This window comes from Tinamus guttatus, unplaced genomic scaffold (assembly GCF_059628265.1).
Source record: "Tinamus guttatus ecotype Peru unplaced genomic scaffold, ASM5962826v1 Tinamus_guttatus_pri_ptg000048l, whole genome shotgun sequence".
NCBI lineage: Eukaryota > Metazoa > Chordata > Aves > Tinamiformes > Tinamidae > Tinamus > Tinamus guttatus.
Window position 1 is genome coordinate 12,650,493 of NW_028288582.1, and position 26,107 is coordinate 12,676,599.

At 39.1% G+C, this 26,107-nt stretch overlaps 1 protein-coding gene across 1 annotated transcript in view; it reads right to left on the reverse strand.

Annotated features, from left to right (window-relative positions):
• Nucleotides 1-26,107, reverse strand: part of SLC24A4 (solute carrier family 24 member 4) — an 85,000-nt gene that overhangs the window by 19,713 nt on the left and 39,180 nt on the right. The window contains exons 3-10 of the mRNA XM_088539703.1: nt 13,309-13,385; nt 12,151-12,225; nt 9,749-9,833; nt 7,823-7,926; nt 6,966-7,040; nt 5,693-5,718; nt 4,971-5,024; nt 3,712-3,797 (exon numbers count right to left, since the gene is read on the reverse strand). Of these exons, the coding sequence (XP_088395829.1) occupies nt 3,712-3,797; nt 4,971-5,024; nt 5,693-5,718; nt 6,966-7,040; nt 7,823-7,926; nt 9,749-9,833; nt 12,151-12,225; nt 13,309-13,385 (582 nt within the window). The remainder of the gene's footprint in view (nt 1-3,711; nt 3,798-4,970; nt 5,025-5,692; nt 5,719-6,965; nt 7,041-7,822; nt 7,927-9,748; nt 9,834-12,150; nt 12,226-13,308; nt 13,386-26,107) is intronic.

Sequence of the window (26,107 nt, forward strand, 5' to 3'; positions counted from 1 at the left end):
ATGAGCAGGAGTAGTTTTCACCCAGCCACTCATGTTGTAGTACCAGTTTTCTTTGTCTATGCTCCACTATGTTTTTTTTTAAACTATCTCTAAAAGCACTGGCACCAAGGCAGTATAGACAGCCTCTCTGAGACCCATAAAGCTATCCCATTGGATCAAGGTGCTTAACAACTAGTACTGCACATCCAGAAATCTCTAATGTAATGTTCACTCACTTGAAAATCACTTTACTTTCTCAGAATATTATCAGTATCTGTAGCATGACAAGATCTGAAACTATGGAAAATAGTAACTGTCCAAAACAAATGTGTGTTACAAATAAGCCTTTGCTACTATGAAGGAACTTGTACCAAGGTGAGAGTTTTGAGGTTTGTTTTTTTTTCTATCATGCTAAGAAAACAAACAGCGAGACAAAATCATATTGGGAATCAACATAAATACAAGCAAGGACTTCCAAAATTGAACAGCATACCGATATTCTCACAAGCGCTACAGACTACACACAGCAAGCAGAGCAAGGCTCAGCAGACAGGGACGTATCCATGTAGTGTTAGAAAGCAGAGCAGGAGATATACATATGACTGTTATAAATATTATTACATGTAATTACATGTAAGGAAACAAAACAACAGAATTCTTTGTGCCTTGTGTTACTGCTTTGCTTAGCTTGGCCTTACCCTCCCGCCCACCTTTTGCAGTAACTTACTTACATTAAGAAGAAGAAGAGAATTTAGGAGGTAGAGGTAAAAGATAATTATTAGTGCATGGTTCCCATCAGGAAGCAAAGGAAATCTAAGGAAACATTCAACTAAAACAAAGGAATTAAAATGGACCTGTCCTAAACATACAGAAGTCTATACAGCTATTGTTTACACTGTTAAAAGTGATGAAATATTTTTCATTTTCAGGAAGACGTCCGGATCCATGCAAGTATGTAAATCACATCATCCCTCGAATAAGGCTTTGCTATCTCAAGCAAGTCTTAATATATTTGCTTTGAAGTTGGAGAAAAAGATCCTTTCAACATCATTCAGCAGGAAAAACCTACCGAAAGTGTAAATCACCACAATGCTGCTGTATCTTTTACTCTCTTGCATTCAAACATCTTGTTTTGTTTCACTAAAATATTTTTTTCAGTGAGCACACTGGGGTTACCCAAGGTGTCATAAACAGCTCTTTGGTTTCTCAGAGATATGTACCACTCCAAAAGAATCATCCTTAATAGTTTTCCCTCGCAGCCTAATCTCTAATGGAAAATAGACCTAGTAGTAATTTTCTATTTAGTAAACATAAAGGAGCAATTATCCTCCCACCTCTGACATCTAAAACAAATTAACCTTGCTGAGCAGTGCAGCTGATGATGCAAATGAGGCACACAGCCATTCTGATGACTCTTGCAGCTAAAGTGAAGCAGCTTTTCCCGTGAAGGAACATAGAACCAGACAGGCTAGCCTAAGAAAACCAGAAGCCTTATATAAGGGGACCATGGCAGCCTGACATTTGTTTTAGTTAGACAAGGAAAATGTAATGTTTGACAGCCATCCTTGTAAGGAACAAAATGCGAGATATCCTTGGTTTGACAGTCTCATCTGGTTAGTTGCTCTCAGGTGAATTTCTCAGTGAAGTCTCCAAATTGCTTCTTTATCTTCTTTTATCTTACAATAAAAAGCTTCTTAATGACTTTATTTATGAATCTGAATCAGGCCTCCACACATTTACATCACATTCTATTCAGAAACCCACTTTTGACTAGAGTTCTCTCCCCTGTGAGTAATTTGGGTCAATACAATAAAAGCCAAGGGCAATGAGCCACAGTGGTTGTTTATTAAAAAATAGAAATATATATATTTTTAATTATAAGCAATATTCAAAAAAGTAAAATCTTTTGCCTTCACTGTATATTCACTGAAACTATCTCATGGAGAAAAGTTCTGCTATGACCCTCCGAAATTCCAGTATTGGAAACTTTTATGTTTTACCATTGGAAATCCTTGAAAGTAATAAAACTTAAGAAGATCAAAGAGAGTTGTGTAGTGTGTGAGGTGCTTAAGGTGTAGTTATCTACACCTTAAGCAACAGATTAACCATCTTCAGTGGAAAGAAAGCTCCTCACCCAAAGCAGCTCTTCTTGAGGAAAAGCTTTGCCTCTGTGGAGAACCATATTAAGGTTATACCTGCAGCATGGCAAACCCAAGGGAGGGAATTCACTGGATGCTGGAACTTGCTAACTGCTGGTTTCAGGTTAGGCAGAGGCAAGCTGTAGTTGTCTCGCTGCTGCTAGCAGTGCTTCTGTTCCTAAAAGATGCCTCAGAGTTCAGCTTGTGAAGTCCAGCATCCACCAACAAAGAAGAATCTGACTGAAGCTGCAGTCTCATGGCAATCCTAAGGCAAACTGAGATGAAGTTTGCTGCGGATAGTGCCTAGTGGAGATACCATTCTTGTGAGTCCCAGCTTGCATTATCTTTCTGCTGCTTTTGCTGAAAATTCTGCATATTGTTCACATGCTTTAAATAATCTTTAGGTTTCCTGAGAAGATGAACAGAAGGTGGACAGGCAAACACTCTGTGCTATCACCCCTCCATCACACAGTAGCTAGAGAGGATGAAGGTTGCATCTTAACATTAAACTTAAGAGGAATCTTAAGATGAATCTAGAAAGAATGAATCTTAAGAGTATATGACCTACAAGTATAAGAATGGAGATGACATCAGAACTGCACCAAGGACTCAAAAGTAAAAGCCACCTGTATTTGTTTTCTATTATCCATTTCCTGTGCACCACTGGAATAGACCAGTAACAACTTCCCTAAGAAATACTCTCTAAATCTCATACAAATGCAATGCACCCCTGTACTATATGATAGTCAATGCTAATTGTAAAAACAGATGAAAATATTTCAAAGGCATCCTATTTATACTATGATGTTTTAGGAGAAGTATTTTAATATCAATATTAAAATATTGTCTAAACATTACACCCAACACATGAGTATCAGTGTGCTGTCATTATATAAACCTACAGTAAACTCTGAAGGTATCAAAGATAAGAAGGGGGATAAGACTGAGATAAAAGGAAGCTTACAAAAAAAAAAAAAAAAAAGGTATGCTTGCTTATATTGAACCTGAAGCTGGGTGTCAACTTCTTTGCCTTTATGAGAGAGGCTCAGACTGCAAAGAACCCACACTTCCTGACTTCCTGCATGTATCTAGAAACGTATACTCAGAAATTCAGAAATGTGAAGGGCAAGCTTCCCAGGATCCGAACTCAACACGTGACTCCCCCTTGCTCACTGATGCCTATGTCTTTCTCTCAACATTCACATCTTGGTTTCTATATCAGGCATAATCAGTTTTTGGAAGTGAAGATTACCTTCTTCCTGGCAAAAGAAAAATATTTCTTTCACAGTGTTGTAGCTCCTCACTGAACATCAAAGAAAAAGGAAGCAAAACTGCTGATTTACAAAGCAGGTTGGTTTTCTTTTGTGTTTGTTTGTTTTTATTATTTTTTTTCAGTGGCTTTACTGCTGAATTTTGGAGTTAATTGAATATAAATTTCTCTTTAAGACTGAATAGTGACAACATTTTCACCAGCACTAAAGAAAAGAAAAAGGATATTGTGAACTACTCTTTCAAAGTCCTGTCTGCTCAGCCTTACCTTTCCATAGCAATGGAATGGATGGGTCATCACAACTAGGGGCATAATATTTATTACCATCTTCCAGTTCATTGTTGACTGTGTCCCCATTTCCAACATTCTTGCTGTTGATGGTGAAGAAATTTTGTATCCTCACATTGTACCTGAAAGTACAAAGGGAAGGTCTGAAAAGGCTGAAGTATATTGCATTTGCCTTTCAAATTCTCAGACCTCTGAGAACAATTTATGCAGACTAGCACAGTCTGGATATATGTTCTCTGACAGCTAATAAGTTAAGACAAAGAAGAAAATCAATGGCAAGACAAACACTACTACAAAAAGATATTATTTTAATATATTCTGTGAAGAACATTGAGTTCTGGAGGAAATACTGCATGTAGGAATGTGAAGTCTTGCAGGCTTTCCCACTGTGCTAAAGAAAATTGACTACAAAGCACACAACACACACAGAGTCCTTGAGACAAGCTGTTGCCATCCTGTAGTGCCTATTTTGGAAAGTTCCACATTATCTGTGAGGTTCTCTTGGAACCAAAGATTTATCTTTGTTCTGTTTCTTGAAAGAATATACACCTAAGAAATTTACCACAAATCTATATAAAGAGTTATATCAAAAAAAAATACCAGAACAAGATACAAAACTGCTATTCTCTCTGTTCCCCATACTGGGTGCTTTTTTACATTTCTGACCGTATGGATCCTTCTCTTCTAGTGAAAAGATGCACTATTTAGCCATAGGGTGCAACCTCGCAGTGCTGTCAATGAGCTCTGCTAAGCCTGATGTAGGAGAAAAAAGAAGGCTGAAGTCCCCCAAAAGTATTCATCGCTTAGCACTTCTCTCCTCACTAGAATGTTGTAATGCAACTATGGTATCAAGATATGGCCAGAGGAGGAAGTCACCATCAGCTAAGTTTAAGCATAAACTTAGAAAATACACAGCAGCTTGCCCCTCAGAGACAGAGAAATAAAACGCATTTTACCACCCCATGAGCATGTGCATAGGCAGTTGATGCTCCATAGCTGACAGGCTGTGAGCTTAAACATCAGAGAATGCAGTGGACTTTTTAACGTATATTTGTACAACAGCATTTGCTCTCAATTATCTCTGAAACCTACTTTACCCCTGAAGGTAATCCGAAGATTTGCTCTTGACTGAGCACATACCTAGAGCAAAATTGATTATGCATGAAAATGCAAGGAATCCTGAACAGCAACAAGACTGGCTGCATTGTCCTCAGGCAGGACCAAGGACAAAATCACACCAAAAACAGGATAGCCAATTAACAGCTAAAGGGCATGGAAAGGGGAAGAGCACTTACTTCATGGTGAGTATGTAGAATGAATACATAATGATGAGTACAAGGCTTTCCCACCTCAAAGAGACAAAAGGAAAAGTGTTAAACGGGCATTCCAACAGCTCTATCCTTTACAAGTTTTCAGTAAGAATGTGCACTAAACATCTGGTCCAATTCACATTCGTGCACAAATGATTCACATTATTTAAGATTATATGGGGGTCTCAGCAGAAAGGGGAAGCAAAGACTTTCAAGTTCCAATAAACATGCAATCACATGTAATACACGTAGCCCAGCAATTTGCTCCACAGACTGAAGCCAGGGCTGCCCTCTGAGGCATCCTGGCAGCTCAGTGCTGAGCCACAGGGCAGGCACTCCGAGGGGGCTCTTTTGGAGGATCCATATGACATACAACTAGGATCCCAGCTTTCCCAGAGAGACCACTCTCTAGGAAACCCAGCACCCCATACATTGTTCTCAACTAGAGCAAGAACAGCAGAACGTGTTACCTTTTTTGCACACGTGAGAGCCTTTCGAGCTTATGTACTTTGTTAATTAATTTTTATTTTAGTTTTCCCTGTCCATCATAAAATATATATATAACTAAAGCAAACAAACAATATTTCCTACATGTCAATTCCAGCTCTTATTCAAAGGGTACAACGACAAAATCTACTTACACTAACTCTATTTACTGATCTCTCAGGGCAAATATAGGGTTGCAGGGAACAACTTAAATAACTTACCATACTATTTTCTCATCATATATGAACTATAAGGGAAAAAAAAAAGAAATCATAAATTAACAGTTTTTGATATCTATCTTCTAATTTGAAAAATGGTCAAATTTACTGAATATCTGTCATATCTAACCAGAAACTACTGGAGCCCCCTTTTGACCCACTCTAACTCACAACTACCACTGTTTGGACTGTGCCCTTTATAGCGCCAAAGCACGAATCTTGCACACAAGGCCCAGATCCTTCTCAGTGATTTTATCAATATTATTTACTGAAACAGTGTGATTGTGTGAAAGACAGATAGACGTGCACACCCACACACACGCAGGCATACTGTGCAACTCTAAAAGATAGTGAAATTGCATGTATTTAGGAGGGACTTAAGACATAAAGCACTGAATCCTTTCATAGCTAATCTAGTTTTAGCAGAACGGGCGGATGTTTCACCTCTGCTCTTAGGCCAGCTGATTATACATAACTTACTCCATCCTATGTAACACATGGAATTGAATGGTCAGCTAGTCTTTCACACCTGTTACAAACCAAACTAAGCACACTCTGCCCTCTCCCAGTCACAATGTGCATATTTACAGGAACTACTACACTGCTGTACATGAACAGAACATGCTCTGTTAATCTATTGTGATTTATTTATTAAAATTTACCCACATGGGCAGGTTGACAAGAATCTGTATAATAAAACTAATGTGTAGGAGCAAGAAATAGATATCTTCCCTATTTAAAATGGAGGCACAACTCAAAAACTTTCTGCCACGAGCAGTCCCCCTTGTGTCAAAACTGTTTTGACTGCACTGTATAATAGAATCATAGAATGGTTAAGGTTGGAAGGGACCTCTAGAGATCATCTAGTCCAACGCCCTGCACACGCAGGGGCACCTAGAGCACGTGGCACAGGACTGCGTCCAAGCGGGTTTTGAAGATCTCCAGAGAAGGAGACTCCACAACCTCTCTGGGCAGCCTGTTCTAGTGCTCTGTCACCCTCACTGTTAAGAAATTTTTCCTGTGGTATACCACCAGCCTGTTAGTCTGCAGAATGTTGCAGGCTGTAGGTATAATATGATAGCCATACTGCGTGGCACTACACAAAGCTTTCACTTGTGGAGCAGGTTGTGGAGTCATCTTGCTGAGCACTCACTTCTGGATGTCACCAGAACTAGTTATGAAAGTAAGTTGTTTATTAATGGAAATCAGTCTGTTAGCAGACTGAAAACATGGAGTCAAGCAACAAAACACATCGATTGGCAAGGGAACTACTTACAACTATAAGTATGATCACAGATAATGTGTAGTACATAGAGTCCCTGAACACAGCCCACCAGGTGAGATTAACCACCTGAAAAAAAGCAAACAAAAAAACCCTATTTTTAGACAACAAAGAAAAGAAAGATTCTAAAACAAAGGCCTCCATTTTGTAGCCACTTAGATGTGTGAGCAGAATCATTATCAGCAGTGATTCTGGAATAAATAGCTGTCCTGGGGAAAGAAGAAGACAGTCTGTCAGTCTAGAACCAAGAAGAAGTATCATTCTGTCAGACAATTAATCTGTAATAAAGTTTAATAAAAAATAATCTAGAAACTTTCATTAATGAAAGACATGTCTTGCTAATGCAATTTTAATGGGCCATAATTTCAATTACAAAGTACAATTCACTGCAGTGCCACAAAAGCCAGTGCCAGCACAATTCCCACTTCGTTGTGGGAATTATCAGCATATGTGAAAAAATATGATATATAATCTAACCTCCTATGAAGGAAATGAAGCAAATCTTATGCTTGAGTCCTCGAATGATCACCATTGGGACCAGAATGATCACCATTGGGACCAGAAAGGATTAGGCGATGTGGCTATTTGACTATGGGCATACTCTTGTATGAAGAGGAATCATTTTCTTCTGGATAGTATATGTTCCAAGTGCTGAAATTAAGAGTTAAACTTTGGGGAAACATTTGCTATTTGAAAAGCTTTTGCAAATTCTTTTCTACATGGGCACTACCTCCATGTCAACGCTTTTTATTGTTTGTTTTTCAGTAGTGCTCCATCTTTTATATACATTTGCTCAGGCAAAACCCATTAACAGAAGCAATTGAACTCTATAAAATAGGTAACTTACTAACCTGTCCTGCAAATATTCCACAGACACCAATGATGCAGAGAATGTTGAAAACTGCTGAACCAACAATGGTTCCTACTCCTACATCTCCATGAGTGATAAATACACCTGCAGAGGGAGCAAAGTACACATTATTATCTCTGTGATTTCATTTTAGGCTGTCAGATTACAGTAGCAACAGTAACAAAGACTACTTGAAAGTTTATTCAAAACGTTTCATAATAAATGCTCACTTCTCTATGGAGTATTTTGTGCTTTTAGGCTAACTAATGGCTCCACATATTTGGCTTAACATCTCTACATATATATGCTTTTTTTAAGTGGATACATTTTCTAAAATAGTAAGTCCTGTATTTGACAGCTTAGCTGTTACTGGTGTAGTAATCCATTACAGTAAACATAAAACAATCCTACCCCATTAAGAACATGGAATATAACTCCATGCACACAAACCTTTCTTCCAGGCGTTTAATATTTTCTGTGCTCTTTTTTTAGCTCGCTCAGTAGTAAGAGATTCTTCCCTCAAAAAAATAGCCGCTATGTGGGTGTCGTAGTGTGTGCCTTCTGATGCCAATAAAGGATCAGGCTTTGGATTTATGCAGTTCTAGGACCATCTTAGCCCTTTCCCTTAGTTCTGAACCCACACATGCACCACATACTTATTGACATCAAAAGCATGTCAGAAAAACAAAAGACATATCTGAAAATAAAGTCAAAGGTTCCAAGAATTATCTAATATAACTTTCACCACTGAAGTAGGACCAGATATACCTAGATGATACTACAGGGCTGTCTCTCCTTGTACTTTAAATATTCCAGTAAAGGAAGCTTTAAAGATTTCCATTCACTTTCTTCAAGCTTTCCTTATAGATAGTTCTGAGCCTCTTACCCTTTCTTTCTTCTCTGCATTTGCTCTAATTTGTCTGCAACTCTTTTGAAGTACAGTACCAAAATTGGATATAATATCCCAAATAAGGCCTAACACAACAAAGAGGATAATTTGAAAATCCCACGCTTTACTCAAAATACTGCAGTTAATATGTGCCAGAATGAGAGCTACTTGCAACATCCCACCATCCATTTCTGTTTGACTCCCACTTCTTTTAAAATGCATTATGGCTCTTTTTGATCTACAGATCTCTAACCATTCTTCCCTCTATATATCTACTTTGTTTTATGCTTGCTCTTTGCATTGACTCTTATTAAACTGCAACTTTTCATCTTAAATTGATTAAGATCCTTCTCCATTTTATTTATCCTCCCAAAAGTCTGAAAAACTGTCAGTCAGAATAGTATCATAAACCTACCTAAGCTTTACTGAAGACACACATTTCAAATCTGCTACTTTCCACTTCCCTATCAGTGTAATTTGTGCAGAATCCTCTCAGGGAATTCCTGTGTCCTTCTTTCCTGGCAGTACATTTGCCACTTAGATATTCTTTCTGTGCCAATAATCTTTAGTAGTTCATGGATTCATTCAAGTAATTCTTTAACTAATCTACAAAGAACTTCATCATATCTTTCTGACTTTAGCAGCTCTAGCTTATCTGTACATTATTTAATTTGTTCTTTTCTCGTGTTTCCTGTTCTCCTACTTCCTTTACAAAATTAATTCCCTTTATTTGTGAAAAAGAAGGCAGAGGCATCATCAGATGCTTCTAATTCTCTCTCTCAGAGGACTGCAATAAAACTCCGCTTTCACTTCCTATGTTGAGAACCAGCCGTTTCTCTCTGTGTTTTCAGAGGAGACTCACTGTTTCATGGGGTGTTTTGAGTAGTTAATTATACCATGAACCACAGACTGGCTGACAGCTATAATTGCTGATTATAAATTGACAAAGGAAAGGTAGTACTTTTGGATACCTCTGCTCGATCTGCTGCTGATTTTTTAACAGCAGGTCTCATAAAAGCCAGTGTGTGGGCTCCATACCTATAACAGATGCAAACAACTCTGGAGTAGAGCTTCCTGCAGCCATGAACGTGGCTCCAGCAACATCTTCACTCAGATGTAGTTTCTGGGGGGGGAAAAGAAAAATCTGTTGATTATTTCAGCACTGCTACTCTAATTTACACAACACAGTTCTATCACTGCAAACATAGAAGCCCTTCATTCAAAAAAACATTTGCTGCCCACCATGCTATGAAAGGCTGAACAGTCTCTATGATATAGAAATAAATATATAGAATTTTAAGAAGGCAAATAAGATATCTATACCCTAATTCAGTGAGATGTTAGATAGTATTATTTATTTATATGTACATGATTAGCTGACTGTAGTTTAGATGGATCTGATTAGAGAAAGACATTCTTGCCAACCCTAAAAGCTTGCAAACTCATCTTGAATCATTTTCACAATTTCACTTCTGCAACTCTAAATGCAATCATAGGACTTACTATTCTTGAAGCTTCTAAAATTTCACAGTAAAAATCAATAGGAGGAAAATATAACCTCTGTGGATATATTTTATAAACAGCAGGCCTGATTCTGACCTCACTATAAGTCGACGGTGAGTCCACTGATACACACAAAGTGTGAGCAATCAGACACAGAGAGGCCTGTGCACTATAGTCGGATCTATTTTTATTACCAGGCCTCTTGAGCTCTAGTAGGATACAGGTGCCCGAGAGTGCTCGGGCCAGCACAAGCAAGTGTAGCTCCACAAGTGGGCTGCATCCATCTAGTATCGCCTGAGGAGCTTTCCCTTGAACCATAATGAAGGTTTTATGGAGGATTTTCTTTTCCTTTTGAGAGCCTCTAGACTCATCATTAGTATCTCATCTCTCTTTCAAGGGCAGAAAATTGATTGATAGCAAAAATAGAGTATTTGTCAAGCAATACACAACATTTTTGGCTGATGAAAACAGGCATCCTAGAGACCTTGACAAAACTGAAATAAAAGCCCCTGCTCTACCATGTGATTTACTACCAGTTGCAGTGCTGAAGAGGTTAAAAACATTAAGTGTGCTAATGAACTGAATTCTTCTAAGCTGACTTAATGTTCAACAGAACACAAGACAAGAGGCAAAGATTTTTTCAAAGATCAACAGCAGTATTTTGGTAAAACTTAAATACAGTGTATAAAGTGCATGCATAAAATAGAACATCTGTAAAGGAAGAGAAAATATCCTTATGGAAAATTTAGCTGATACTCACTGCCTCCTATATTCTCTCATTTGTCTTCCTCTTGATAAGTACATAGCTCTTAATAACGTTAATAGGAATTCTCCACATATGTTCACGGAAAAACAAACCCCCCCCCCCTTTTTTTTTTTTTTACCTATCTAAAAAGTTTTTCAGATAAGCAGTTTTGCTCAAAAATGAGGGAAATGTGATTTCTACTTTGTCATAAAGAGAGAATCAAATTCTAGTTTGGTATGTAGTATCCGCCTGTATTTAACCAAAGCACTCTCCATTATAGGATTTATATGCCAATAATGAATTCCCTTTCCTGATCAACTAAAGCAGAATCTGCATGTAATTTTGCAAATTCTTCTTAGAAATTATGTAAAGGAATTACATTCATTTTGAATAGCAAAAGCCTACAGTATTACAAACGGTCATGAAATGTCACAAGAGTTGATTTAAGAGGGTTTTGTACATAAAATATTCCATAACTTTAGTTATAATGCTAACAATTTCCTTTCCAAGTATTGATGTTTTATTGTCTCTATGTGGGATTTCAAATATAGTTTGTACTGCTTCTCTGTGCTATACTACAATCAGTTTTAAAACCCTCACTGACATCAGCTATGACTGATGGAAGTCAATAGTGAGCACATCAGACAGGGAAACAGTTTTGCCATCTCACTGCATTTTGGGATATGTAAATGTATTCTCATTCTGAATCAAGTCAAGATACACATTTTTCCCACCCATCTCACTTTTTCTAGGACTGCATAAACTTATTGCTGATAAATATAGATAGGCAATAAAACTTAAAAAGTCAACATATTAATTTTTCTATATATGCCACTTTTTTTTTCCTCCAAGTTTACAAGATAGAAGTGCAATAATAAACCCAATTCATCCGTATGTCATAGCCATTCTACCTATGCACTTCAGGTATCTAAAAGTGGATTTGGCAAATGTTCTCATTAAATCTTTTTTTTTTTTTTTGAACCTAGAGTGTCATCAAGAGAACCAATGTGCTCACAACACAGGGGAGTGTTTTGATGGAAAACCTAATCCATTTGAAAAGGGCTGGAATCACCAAATTCACAGGAAAGAATTCCAAACAATGATGGCATAAAATGCAAAGTATTATAATATATTCTAAGCAGTTTTTAAAGATGAATTTTTAAAGGCGAACTTTTAAAGTTATTCAACATACCTCACAAATTTTCTCTAAGGATGGAACAAAGAAGTCATCACATACTATAGCCAAAGCGTAGAACATGTAGAGAGCCTGTAAAGAAAATAAAGCCAGGATACTTCAGATATTTCCTCTACATAGAAAGAGGAAAGAAAGCAACACTAGATTTTTTCTAATAGTATAATGAACAGAGAATACATGGCTTCACTTTTCATCCATTCCATAAAAAATAAAAAAGTTCCTCTGCTGATCAGTTGAGGGCACAAAAAGAGATCATATGTTAGACTAAGTCTAAATTTACCACAGTTGAATAGGTCACAGACTGAATAGACTGAATAGGGGGCCATAATAGGATTCAAATATAATAAAGTAACAGGCAGGGTCTTACTGAAATGATCATCAGTTAGTTATTGGACCATGTAGTTAAGCAGAAAGCAGCACCACATTGATTAAGAATACACAAGAAATAATCACACCTGGAAATCAGCGTCCCTGACCTCAGCTCACTGCAGCAAACCTCTGAGGGATGATGGCGGTTTCATGTACACATGTGAAAACCCACTATTTTACGGGCCTTTATGTTCTGTGCTTGTGTAGTTGGCTTTACTAATCCTGCTGTTCTCAGCCAAACAAAACTCCTTTCTACTTTACTTTCCCAGAGCTGGGAATGGAAAACGAGCCTGCAGGCCTTAATTATTTTACTTTTTCTACTATAAAATGTAAAACTCCACATGACATTTTCTGTATTTCTTCAGGGTGTTTTTTTTTTTTTTAATTACAATTGCTTCTTTGGCATAGAGGTGCAATCCAGATGAAAAAGCATCAAAAGAGCATGCTGTCATCCACAAAGGAATCCCAAAGCCCATATATACATGTTGAAATGCAAATACATACAAATCAGTGACAGAAATCCTTTTGGTATCCACAGGGACAAGATTTTATCTCCAGGATGATGAATGCATAAGCATTTCAAATCCAGACTAACAAGATCATTTTTAAAAAAAATGTTACCTTTTGAGCATTTGCACCCATACGGACATAGCAGAAATATGAAATCAAACTATTAGAAACATGTTTATACAGTCACAGATCTATTTAGTAAAGGCACTAAGATGAGTAACCCCTTACAGTCAATGAACAAAAAATAAAAACGAAGTATGGTAGAGGAAAACTTACAGCCAAGATATGAAGTAGAACTCCTCCTTGCTGCCGTTCTTTATTTGTAAATATATCTTGAGGAAATTCATTAATTGCTGAAAGAGAAAAAACAGATATATTTTTATTTTCTACAGAACCTATAAATGGCAGAGTGAAAAACATGTATGTCTCTGTAGAAAATATATGATCAAATAAGAAAGTATCTTTCAAACTGGTACATCATAGACTGCCACATCATAGCTTCTTTTCTCTCCAAAGAGCAGAGAACTGGTTCTCGGGTGTTATTATCATCCTTCCCATGCCATAGACACTCAGTGATTACTGAGTTTCATATTCTTTGGTGCCTTATTTTTATTATCCTCTCCTCTAAATACACTTTGAAGTGATCAGCATGGGGATAAAATTCATGCAGAAATAATATCCCTGGCTATAAGTAAGCCTTGCCTTTGAAAAAAAAAAAATCAATAGTTGTAACCTTTTATTAGGTTTTGAACTGAATTTTTTTTATATGGCTCCAGTTTTGCAAATCACTTCAAAAAGATTAAAGCAATGCCAAGGATTTTCTCAGACAGGAAAGTTTTGCAGAGTTCATTTAAAGGACCTGTGTTCCACACAGACCGTGAAAAAGGGATTCCAGATGGTGGAGACAAAGACAGCAACTCAGTCCATCGCGGGACTGGAGAAAGGTAAGAGATAAAGAGCTCACAGGGTGACAAAACAGGCAGGAATAGAGATCTCCAGTGCCTCAGGCAGGAGCCTGGGAAGTTGAAGGGTGAAAATTATTTCAGTCACTGAAATCCATTCTGTTGAAGTTGTGAAATGATGATTTAGGACTACGTGTTGGTTTCAGCAAATGGATGTACATATAGACTGACACCAAGATAAACTCCAAAACGTTCTGTGAGCTGAACCACGACATACTGTGGAGGACACAGACGACTGTATGATCATCTTCCTGCTATTCAAGTCTGATAGGTTCAGAAATGCCAAAAATAGCCTAAAGAATAGGATATGACATTTATGTTGATTCATTTTTATTTCAATTATCTTATTTTCTCAATCCCCAGTATAATTTTGAAAACAATAAACGTGAACATAGAGACCAAGAATTCAACACATGGCTGATGAATTTAGTTATCAAACTCAAAACACATAGCCTAATTTTCAGCAAGTATTGCACTATGACCATTCGAAGATTACATTTTTCAGAGGGTCTTAAATCTGAGCTACCTGCAATCACCAAACCCAATTGAAAATTTTGGCTGAGGTGAGATCTGAATTATCTGCAATCTCTTCAATCCTTGAGATTCATATAAGCGCAAAAATACCTTGTCCATTCTCACTTGTATTATGCACATCTCCATGACCAGTATGTCTAGCTTGACTCAGACTGGAGCAGTGACTCTACGCAAAGATGAAGATATTGAGCTCTCTGTCATCATAGTAGTACCCACTACCACAGAAGGTATTATTTTTGAATGCAAACATTGGCAGCGGGTTGGGTTTAAAATTTTACACATAAATCTCATCTGCCTTATATAAACGCCGTAAACCTTCCAAGCTAATATTTGAAAACTATTATAGTTAATGGTCTATAAAACATTTATCATAAAACAAAAGTTTAACAAGAGTGACTTACTGCAATGCTTGCACTGCTTTTCATTAGGCTCCAAAAGTCCTGGTCTTACTGTTAAAGTCTCACTAGAATCAACACTTAGTATGTTGAACAGAGCTTTCCCAAAATAAAGATGCAGCTTTTTTTCCAAGCCTTTCCTTTATGAATGTATGAAAACTACATACAAATTTTTGTTCAGATATTTCTGAATGTGATTTCCTACTCCTAGAAAAATGTTCTATCCCGGTCATCCTCTGCTCTCACTTAGCAAATGAAACACACAAATCCATAAGCACAACTGCACAGTGATACTCAATCACCCTCTGAATTGCAGAATATCCTTCAAAGGTTTGGAGCGTACTTTAGTGCCTGGAGATCTCCAGCACACCAGGCTTTGGCAGAACTAGCTTCAAGAAAGTGCATCTGGGTTGGGACAAAACCCCATGGACATCAAGGCTGTGCAAAGCGGGGATGAGAGCAGAGTTTGCTGACTGCATCTACACTGTAAACTCATTGTGGCCTTAAAAAACAGCCTGAGGAAACAGCATTGCTATATGAATGCAAACCACACAGAAAAATAAAAATAAAATATTTTGTGAGTTTAACAATGCCCTCCCTTCTGAAGTGGTAAGGGGGAAAAGCACCATTAAGTGCTAGCACTGAAGAAATCCCTTATCTTCATTTACATATATTTGCCTACTGATCCAAACAGAACCTTCTAAAAGCAAAATAGGAGAACAAATCTCCTTCCTCTGTATTTTTTTTTTTACCACTGCTTCCTCAAACAAGGAAAAGGATAGTGGAAATAAGCATCTCTGGGGGAAAACAGGTTGCACTGCAGCTTAAGACATTTACTGTAAAATACTATAAAAAAAGTTAAAAGGACACTGCATTATACTGCAGGATAATCCACACACTATTTGTTAAGGTGCAGCAATCTGGAATGCTTTTATCATGCAGATACACTCTCCAAGATGCACTTATATATGTGACAGCCAAGTAGATTTCCTGAATAAGGACTATTTTCCTTAGCACTATAACCCTATATTTATATTCTGCTAAACAAATATATTTATATTCTGCTGAACAAATACAAACTAGTGTCATTCTCCCCTGTGGCAAGCAGGGAAAAATACTCTTCTGGAACCATATTGCAGTACTATCAACATCCAAACTTCTAGTCAAGTCTGCTATCTGCCAAAAGCAAAATTTCCCAGGGAAATTATTGCCTAACAGGAAATAAATATGGGAAAAAAATCAGTATCCAAAGTATGTGATTTCAAATAAACAACTGCCTGTGAATTATTATTAACTAAAATAAATTAATTAATATTAACTAAAATTATGAACAACTAGAAACATTTAAAAGGCTTCTTATTGGAGGAAAAGACTTGGACCTACAGCTGTGGGCATTCTACATAACATGGTTGTTCCTGCATCACTGGCTAAAATACCATGCCTAGCACAGCTGCATATAGAAAATGTATTTGTAGCATGACTTTTTTAACCACATTAATCACTTGTTCTCTGTCTCCTCCATTCAAACTACTGTGAGAATACATGGATTTCAGCAGCGCTCCAGGAGCGGTGAGACCAGAGCCTGGGCCTCAATCTCTAGCAAGGGTAATGTGGTCACATTATATATATACATATTTTTATATATGTATATGCCCCTATATAGGGGGCACATAATTCCATACAATCAGACGTGGATGCTTATGCCGCTTCTCACAGGTGCTCATGCCAGGGGCACCTTCCCTTTCACCACGGAGCAGAAAGACCTTGTCCCTGTCCCATGACATGACAGAAGGAGGGCTGTTACCTAGCTGGCAGTCTCATTCAGTTGGTTGCAAACTACTTCACAGTAAAACATTAAAAAAGCTTGACTCAGTGTAAGTTAAAGCTGCAAGAAATAGAATGAAATTTAGGAACATTAGATTTCTAATAGAGATCTACTTATTCCAAGGTAATATGAAATAGGAAATTAGAAGACCAGCAGGTGTCAGAAATAAGAGACAGAAACAGAAGTGAGATATGAGCTAGGATTTTGAATTACCAAAGAAAAACAAGCCAGGTTCACTGGCAAACCAACTTGCTTCATACATGGCAGAGCAGCAAAATAACTACTCATAATAAATATTTACTTGCCTCACATGGATAACTTTATGTGAATTAACATTAAGATAGCTTTTCATAAAGATGATGCTCCTCTCCGCACAGCACTCGCACCATGTTTACATCTACAGATAGGACAAAATGGTCTTTACATGTCAGGGAAATAAAACAGGTCTGTGGACTTTGGTAAAACTAATTTCCTCTCTAATAAAACGGCTAATTAACAGTTCCAAGGTAACATTTTTCAGTATAAACATTTACTTTCTTTTACAGTTTATTGTCTAGATAATCATGTGTATTGTGTAGCTGTCACCTATAAATTCTGTATGCCTTATCTTTACTGCTCTGGCACTGTTCTTTATCTGTTGTGGGCACTGTGTTTTGGGGATCTGAGACAAAGCTTGCTTCTCCTGCCTATTGCTGTGAGACTCTGGTTGCTCAAGCAGGGCCTCCTTGCGTTCTCTCTGCTCCTCACTGAGGCCTGGGAATCAACTTCACTTAAGGCAGGAGCTGGTGGATGCCCTGCTGGGCGTAAACAGGCCAGGGAAGCAGCTGTTACCACAGGGCTCGCGCGGGTGTTCGAGTGCACAGAGCTCCGTCTCCCAAAGAGGAGAAAACATCGAGGCCGCAGCCCAAGCAGGAGCTGCAGCTCCTGGGCTTCCGCTGAACAGAGACAGAACAGATGGGAGGAGGAGACGAAGTGGAGAACAGCACATCTAATGGGGCTAACCTTTGCCAAAAAAAAAAGAGGGGAATACCACCAATCATCTTAAAATCAGCAATACAGAAATATTTACCCTGCTGGTACTGTTGCAAGGCCATGATTGCTGCAGCACAGATCTACTAAGGGGGAGGGAGGGCATGCCAGCAGCCTGGTCTATATTGGAACTGCTTGTTCCCTGCAGCATGTCCCCACATAGGGCTCAAGGGGGAAGCTAAGGCAGCTTATCTAGCTGGGAATTGGCAGGGACACCCTGGGGACACCACTGCCTGTATGTCTGAGCTATGGCATTACTAAAAAAAATTCCTTGATCATGCCATGACAGAGGGGTTGATTCACCTTTGAAATAAAGCTCTGGCTGAGCTGCCCGTGACAAAAATAACCATGGAACATCCAAGTAGCACGGCCAAGTGCCGAACATAATAGGAGCTGCAGAGCTTAAGCCCTTTGCATGGCTTTGGAGCGAAAATTTGGCACCCAGCAGCCAGGGTGAACCCAGACAGGCTCCTGACACCTGCCTGTACTTAGGCTGCTACCCGATTACTGCTGGGTACCACGCGAGCGCTGCTCCCAAATGCCCTGTCCATCCCGCGGCAGGCGGCCGGCCAGAGAAATAAGTTTTGAAATCTCCTAAGCCTGATAGAACGTCTCAACAACCACGTGGATCCGCGGTTTTATAACCTGCCTCAGCACGTGATTTCTTCACCTTAGCAGCAGATGAGTCACTCACAGAGGCAACAAGCACCCTGACTCTTAATAACACCTAAGCATTCAAGCCTGTTACAGGCCTTAATTTCTCCTTAAAGGGAGGAAGGAGCTGGAGCTGCTTGAGAGGACACGCTTGGTTCCACTCTTCCTTTGCAGGAAGGGAGTTAGGTGAACTGTGTAGAGAGAAGTGTTACCACAGGTTGAGTTATTACTGGAGCTGCTCAGGGCAGAGGTATGAGGTCCAGGAAGGAGAGGATGGAGGAATTAAATACTTCCACCTCTACACAGAATTTCAAATTTGGGCCATTTCCTGAAGCAAATGTATTTGCAAGCAGCTTCAGGCAACTCTACACTTAGTGCAGTATTTCTGCTTGTGTGCTACCTCTTCCTCACTTTCACAGATACATGCCAGGCACACACATGCATCTTTTCCCAGCATCAGCTGTGAACCATAAACGGTTTGTGCACCAAGAAGTGAACTTTCAAACAAACCCACACTAATTTATAGCTCTGCACTGATAAAAGCTGTTAGAAGATTTGAGTAAAAGCCAGGAAATTTGCATCAGTCCTATCCCTCCGAATGCAGGGGTCTTATTTGAGCTGAGCAGCAGTGAACGGGATAAACAGGAATTAGAATCACTCTTGCTTTCAAAACACTTGTGGATTTGACTCAGACTGTTGCTCAAAATCAGTTTCCTCCAAAGATTTTGAGAGAAAGAAGGGCAGTCAGAAAGAAGGCCTCCTAAGCACTTTTTGGGGTAAGTTCCTCCCGGCCTCTGTTAATGCTCGTGCCTGAAGGTCAGGCCCTGTCCTTGTCCACCCATTCTCCATGCCCGGCTCTGAGGTAGTGAGTTCAGTATTGCCAAAAGGATATTAGGGAATGTGGGGAAATGGAAAAATATAGTATATACAGTATTACAGAGCCTTTTCAGTATTGTGAGAGCAACTGTAATATTTATAAAAGAAATGCAGGGGTGCTTTCTGCAAGGGTGCTTTTGTTCAGGGAAAAGTATCAACTTATTTATGCATTTTGGGGTTAACACCTGAAGCAAGATCTGCCAGAAGAATCTATCATCATTACACTGAAACTAGTTTACTTCCGTATAAAGTGTGTCATACAAAAATCCTCTCCTTAGTACCACGTCCCAAATGAGTTCAAATATATTTTAATAGTCATGAGAAACCATAAATATACCATAGTACCGTAAAAGTATATTTTTACACATTTGCAAGAACCCTAATTCATGATAAGCATCATTCGAGCCACAAATTTTAAAACTACTCCACACTCTAACACACCATTAACTCTGGACTATCGGTGGAGAAAGAAATGCTATACTCAGCAATTGCTGTATGTACATGAAAGCTGGTAACTTAAAAACCTCACAACATTCCCCACCTCAAAAAGGAAAAAAAAAAAAATCCACTGGTAATCCTGGCTGCCATCTGGAAGAATAAGAATTACCAAGCTTTAAGCTCCCATTCCCATTAGACAGCTGTTTTTACTTTTCCGTACCAAGATGACATGTGGATTTTCCCCTCAAATACTCAGTTCTTCTGCTGGTTATTAACCTAGGCACCCCCGGTTAAGCAAATCAGGAGGGGGCATTTCATAGAAATGCACACCTTTGCTCGAAAAATTTTGCAAGGAAATTCCTTTTCAGACAACTCTTAATAAACTAGTTTGATAGATTATGCCACCTGGACAGCAACAGAACATCCAAATTAAGTGACATGAAATGACATGAAACACAGCCTGACTTCTCTGAGGGATATTATTGCATAATCAGTATAATACTGGTCAAAGCCAAAGATCAAGCTTTCTCTCTGCCATATGACAGGAGGCAGAGCAAGCGTCCTCTCCACAGCCTGCACCACACAAAAGGGAGAAATTACAAGCAAATTTAATCTCTGTAATATATTAATTCAATTTGCGTTGGTCAATCAAAAGAACGTTGCCAAATACTATTATCTGTGCCATGGTAAGTGGCAGCTTAAGAAGTAAATGAGTGACTGAATTCTAAACTATATAAAACCTGGATTACATTGACTTTCATTCTCTTTTTAAAAAGAAATCTGTTTGCACTCATTAAGGCAATGTCAGCAACTAAATAAAATTATATTAACAGACATCTGCCAACAAAAAGAAAGTGAAAATGCGCAATGAAATCTCATCTTTTGATCTAGAGAAGCAGCAATGGCATATGGATACGCATGTACTGCAGCATGAGGATGCATCAGTATATAGCAGTGCAGCATTTCATGTGTACTGAGACAGGTATTAATGGCTTTGATATCCTCAAGATAATCCTAAAAGGGTTCCATGTTTAGGATCATTATTTTTTTTCTCCCTCATTTCCTGACTTCCTCTCTAGAATGTGTCTTTGAAGAGCTGAAGATCATTTGCCTTCTGACTTGCTTTCCCTCCTTTCTGGGAAGAGTCAGGCACCTCAGAGACTGCTGTCACGGAGAGCTGATGCCTCCACACAGCCTGATCCCAGCTTGGTTGCTGCAAAGTAGCAGTTCCATTGAAGATAGTTATAACCTGCCCAGAAACTCTCTACCCTGATCAGTGATTTCAGCATAGCTATCCAACAGTGAAATCCACTGAAATCAGCTAAGAATGAGGACACGCATATTTATAAAACAGTACTTAGCAAAGCATCTACATCTGTTTTTACACTAAAAGATTTCAATGCAGGGCAGTACCCTAAAACTACCTGTAGCTTTACAGCTACCTAAGGTTTATGTGAAGTAAGCTGTTGATGTCACTAACTGATCACAGCTGAACATCTAAATGATCACGGTACTGGCTTGCCACACAAGGTGTATTCTTCAGATCTGTGCTCCAGAACCGTGATCCCTTATCATGCATCTCTTCCCCATACCTTTTATTGCACGTTTTACTTTCCTAAGCCAGGCTACTAAAACCTTCCCATCATATTCCCTTTTTTTCCTTCCCATGGGACCCTATCCCCACAGTCTCCCAGCGCCTGTCTCATACCGCCTCAACACCGCGCACAGCCCTCTGAGCCAACACTGATGAAGCAGCTCAGACACCAGCAGTCAGGTGCTGGTGCTGGCTGGTGCTTCTTCATCCATATCAAGTCCCAGTGTGGAGGAAGTAATGCCTTTCCATTATTGTGGAGTAATGTGAACAAGCTTAAATCATACTAGCTCAGGCCTGCTCCGTGTATTACCTGAGGACATGTACCACCAGTAACTTCTAGCACTTTCTTCAGAGTTTCCCTCTCGTTTCTCACATTGAGTTCTACACGTTCCATTTCCCCTCTTCCCTTCAGCATCCCTCATTTTATGTTCTTTGAAAGTCAATGGTTTCTATTTTCAACCATTTTTTCTTTCACTCGAGGAGGGGAGGCCCCTGGCTACAGCATCTGGGGCTCAACTGCACTGTGTTCTTTTCAAAGAGAGGGGGGAAGCCTCATCCCAGACAAGAACACTGGTCTGAGGAAAACAGCTTTTGAGGAAGACATGAAGACTGGATTCACTGCCAATGGTGCGACACGCATAAGAAAGGACTGCAGGAACACTAGTTATTAAAAGGTCAGAAAACCTTGTATCCCAACAGAACCACTCCTTATGTTTTTTACAGGCAAACATTGCAGCTGGAAATAGACTGGAAGATTAAATGCTACTTGTTTCTATGAGTGACTTGTACAATCACCTCAAGCCCAGTGAGGTCTATTAGGGCTTTTTGCTACCAGTTCTACTTTAAATTCTCTTCTAGAACTGAAGGACAGCAAAGGTTATGCTAGTCGTTCAGTTTATCCATTTATAAACTCCCCCTGCTCTTCTCTGCACGGCCAAGCCAGCCATGTGCTGCCAGGGACAGTCTGTGACGTGTCCAAAGTCAGTGACGTCTGCAGGGGGATTTCACTGAAGCACGAGGGCCGGGGGACTGGTAGGCAGCTTTCAATAACAGACAACTCTGACAATCAACTAGGGAGGTCACAGCACTTACTGAAAGGTCATGGAATTAAGAACGTGGTTTTAGGATCCTGTGGACTAGAAACCCTCTTTGAAACCACGCTCAGTTTGGCACAATAGAAGGAGGTTTACAGAAAATGGGTTACTCCATGATTTCCTTGCTGAATATCATTTATGGTGTTCATTATGCCTAAAGAATCACACACAGTTTGGCAATCCCAGGAGACCACCACTCCCTACCCCAAAATGACCCTTCCAACAAGTGTGCAAGGAATAGCCATGCCAGAAGCTGGTGTTGAGAGAGGTTTCCCTACGCTACAGAATTGCGCAGCTGGCAGAACCTCTTTTGGTGCTGCCTGAACAAGTACATAAGATGGCCCAGCCAAGTTAGTCTGGCGTAAGGTTGCTTTCCTTGCGCTTTGAACGTTTGAGGACTTCCATTTGGCAGATGTCACCCATTTTGAAACTGGGATTGCATTCATTATTTCATGGATTTCGCTCATAAATAAAATCAAAACTGCCCTTCAAAGACAAGAAGAAAACACTTGTGACAGGTCTAATACGAAATATGAATGTATGTATTAATGGATATAGATGGAGCAGAGGAAAACAACAGTTTTCCTTAGAAAATAACACTCATGCTGTTTAATAAACACTGAATCTACTTTCAAATTCACTATAAAAATATTTTTTATACAACCAAGTTCTTTCTTCCTAGCCTTCTTGAGAGAAAAAAATAGGGTATAAATGCCTCCTTATACCTGCTGGAGAGAGACCACAAATAATACAGTGCTTGAGGCTCTTTCCTGCTTGGCACATCTTCAGTAGAAGCTATTCAAAGTGAAGAATGACTGGCAAAATTTGACTCGATTTGCCGACCACAGATTAATTTTGAACTGCTTGCAGTTAGAAAAGCTACCAGGTCTCTTGTAAACTGAACAATCTCCATGTGGAAAACACTGTGAAAGAATAGGCAACCCCACGAGGTCTTTCACCAGAGCTGTCTTAGCACAGAAGTGCACTTAGATTGAAGCTGTGCTCCTGTGCCCTCAGCACAAGCAATGCATAACAACAGGCTTCTGAATCCCTGATCCTTCAGCAAAAGCGGCAGCGTGGCTTATTTCAAAGCAGCTGTATTGGCACACATCTTTCTTTTTGCACAAATGCCAAAGGAATGGAGAAAGAAACAAAATACACTATTTAAAACATAAATTTTATAGTTTCTCTGAAACCAATTCTAAGTGGGAGTTTCAACTACAAAGGACAACTGTGTTATATACCATGCTTAAACAGCTCAAAAGCTGCAGGTGCTATCTCAGCAAGCAAGTTAAAAATTAACTGGCTTTTAAGAATCACAAGGTCATGAAGGAGCATCAGACTTAAAATCAGGCTTACAGTGACCAAAAATAGAAAGATACAAAATAAAGACAGGCATAGACATGGTTTGAAGCATCTTTTCTATTTTTTTTTTCTGGATTTAGAAGAAAAACACTGGAAAGCAACCGTAAAAAGATCTATTCAAACATTTTTTCCACCCCCTGCCAGTTCAGGATTGCTTCCAGCAGTTCATTTTCTTGTATTTTGTCCAAAGAGTCCATCAGTTAAGAAGAAACATAAACATAAAACAAAAATATACATAAACATGATAAGCAGACGCTGGAGGAACCTGTCCACAGCTGTTGTGTAGGCACCTTTCTGAGGCCAGAATGCCCCAAAGGGCGCCCCATACAGACAAGCCCAGACTTCCAAGGAACTCCACTTGCCATGGACACTGTGCCCAACTCTTACAAACACCATGCTGTTTATGCCACGAGCACAGTCCAGCTCATTAATCCTATACATTTTGCTTTTAATCTAGAAGGAAGCAGAAGTCTAAAAACTTGTTTCAAATTACCACTATTAAGCACTCAAAAAAAAAGAGGGGGGGGGAAAAAACACAATGTCAGAAAACACTGGATCTATTTAGAAGTGATGTTTTGGTGTCCAATACTACGATAATGTTTTGTTCCATGCCATGTACCCCTTGGTGCTTTCCCACACTCCCCTGTGAGCCGTGCTTACCTGGTCTAGCCAGTTCTCGTTACTTTTTTGCACCAGCATGGGACTTGTTTTTAACTCTTCCTGAAACCAAGTGCCTGGGATCGCACGGTTACATCAGAATCTCAGCTCTCACTTACAAACAACAAAATTTGTTTCCAGTCTTTTCGTTTGCAGCAAAGGGACCAAGCTCCAAAATCTAAAAGTTAAAGCCCATGAGGTGGACCAAAGAAAAGGGAACTCCAGACTTTTTATTCCCCTTCCAGACATCATGGTTTGCAGGGTCTGGTCTATGCATTCCAAACACACAGAATTAGTAGGAAAACATAGGAATTATTCCTATGTTTTAGCTCAGCAAACTTATAAACACTATTTCTGCATACAGTTTCTGCCTGATGATGAAAAAGGATACCAATATATTTCTTATACCACAGGCTAAATTATACTTACCTTTTCCACACAAATAATCCCATCTAAAGCAATCAAGATTTAACACTCTGGTTGCTATGCCATAATTCATTTCCTCAATAAATATATTTTTCAAACAGCTGATCTGCACATGTCCGTGCTGTTTTTTCCCAAGGGATATTCCTTGGGTCATTTTCTCCTTGCTCTGGAAATTCAATGAGAAGCTGCAAACACTACTGGAGAACTTCAAAAATTAACCCTTTTCAGTCCCAGCCTCTACTATGTGTCTGCACTTTCATATAAAATATGGGAAGCAGGAAACAGCCTCTTAAAAGATTGAGACATCCACAGATTTAGAGGCAAGCTTAATGCTAAGATTTTTATTCATTTGAAGAAGGAATGTTTTTTTTTAAATGCATGGCAACCATTCCATAAAAAAATGATCTTAATCCAGAATAAAGGCATAAAGGAGGAAAATCACAGACATAAAGGTATAAACATTGTGATATTGTCACAATCTGAATTTACAGTCCTTCACACTAAGAAAAACATTTTTGCCCATGTGAAATCCTATTCTATGATTGTTTAATATCTGCAAATGAATACTGCAATAAAGCTCACCAATTCACATAAAAAAGAGATGTAATTCTTGCTTTGAGCAATGCAGACACTAAGCTCTGCACAACAAGAAAGTGCACAGGAACAAGAGAAAAAAAAAAAACAACAAAAGCAAAAGAGAAGAAACATGAAGTAAATCAGTTCAGTGAAGTCACAGCCCAGTCACACAAGATTAGCCCAGAGCAGGGTTGACTTTGGAAGGTAAATGTAGAACAACAGGCAGTTTAACATGACACATCTCTCTATAATATAGATAGCTACAAACCGTAAGGAAACTCAGTTAGCAGAAGCTTCAGCCTATAGGACACAAATGGAGCTGGAGGCCTGGATTATAGAGGTTGCAGCTCGAGCTTCTGTTTTGCTGCTGCTAATACCCAAGCTTGTTCACTTCCAGCCAGCTCAGGTATTTCTCCATTACTAACAAAATACTCCAGTTTTACACTTGGACTGCTGCTTTCTAAGAACAAACATCACATTCTCACAGTGCTGTGTGAATGTTCGCTGTGCCTAAACAGTCAAAGCGCAGCCCCTCTTACACCCCCATGGCCATAAAGACTGCTAGAAACGTGAAGGTTGGTACAGATTAATTTATTTGCACGCATCAGGGCTGATCAGCACGTTGATAAAAGCAGTGCCAAGAGTTCTCT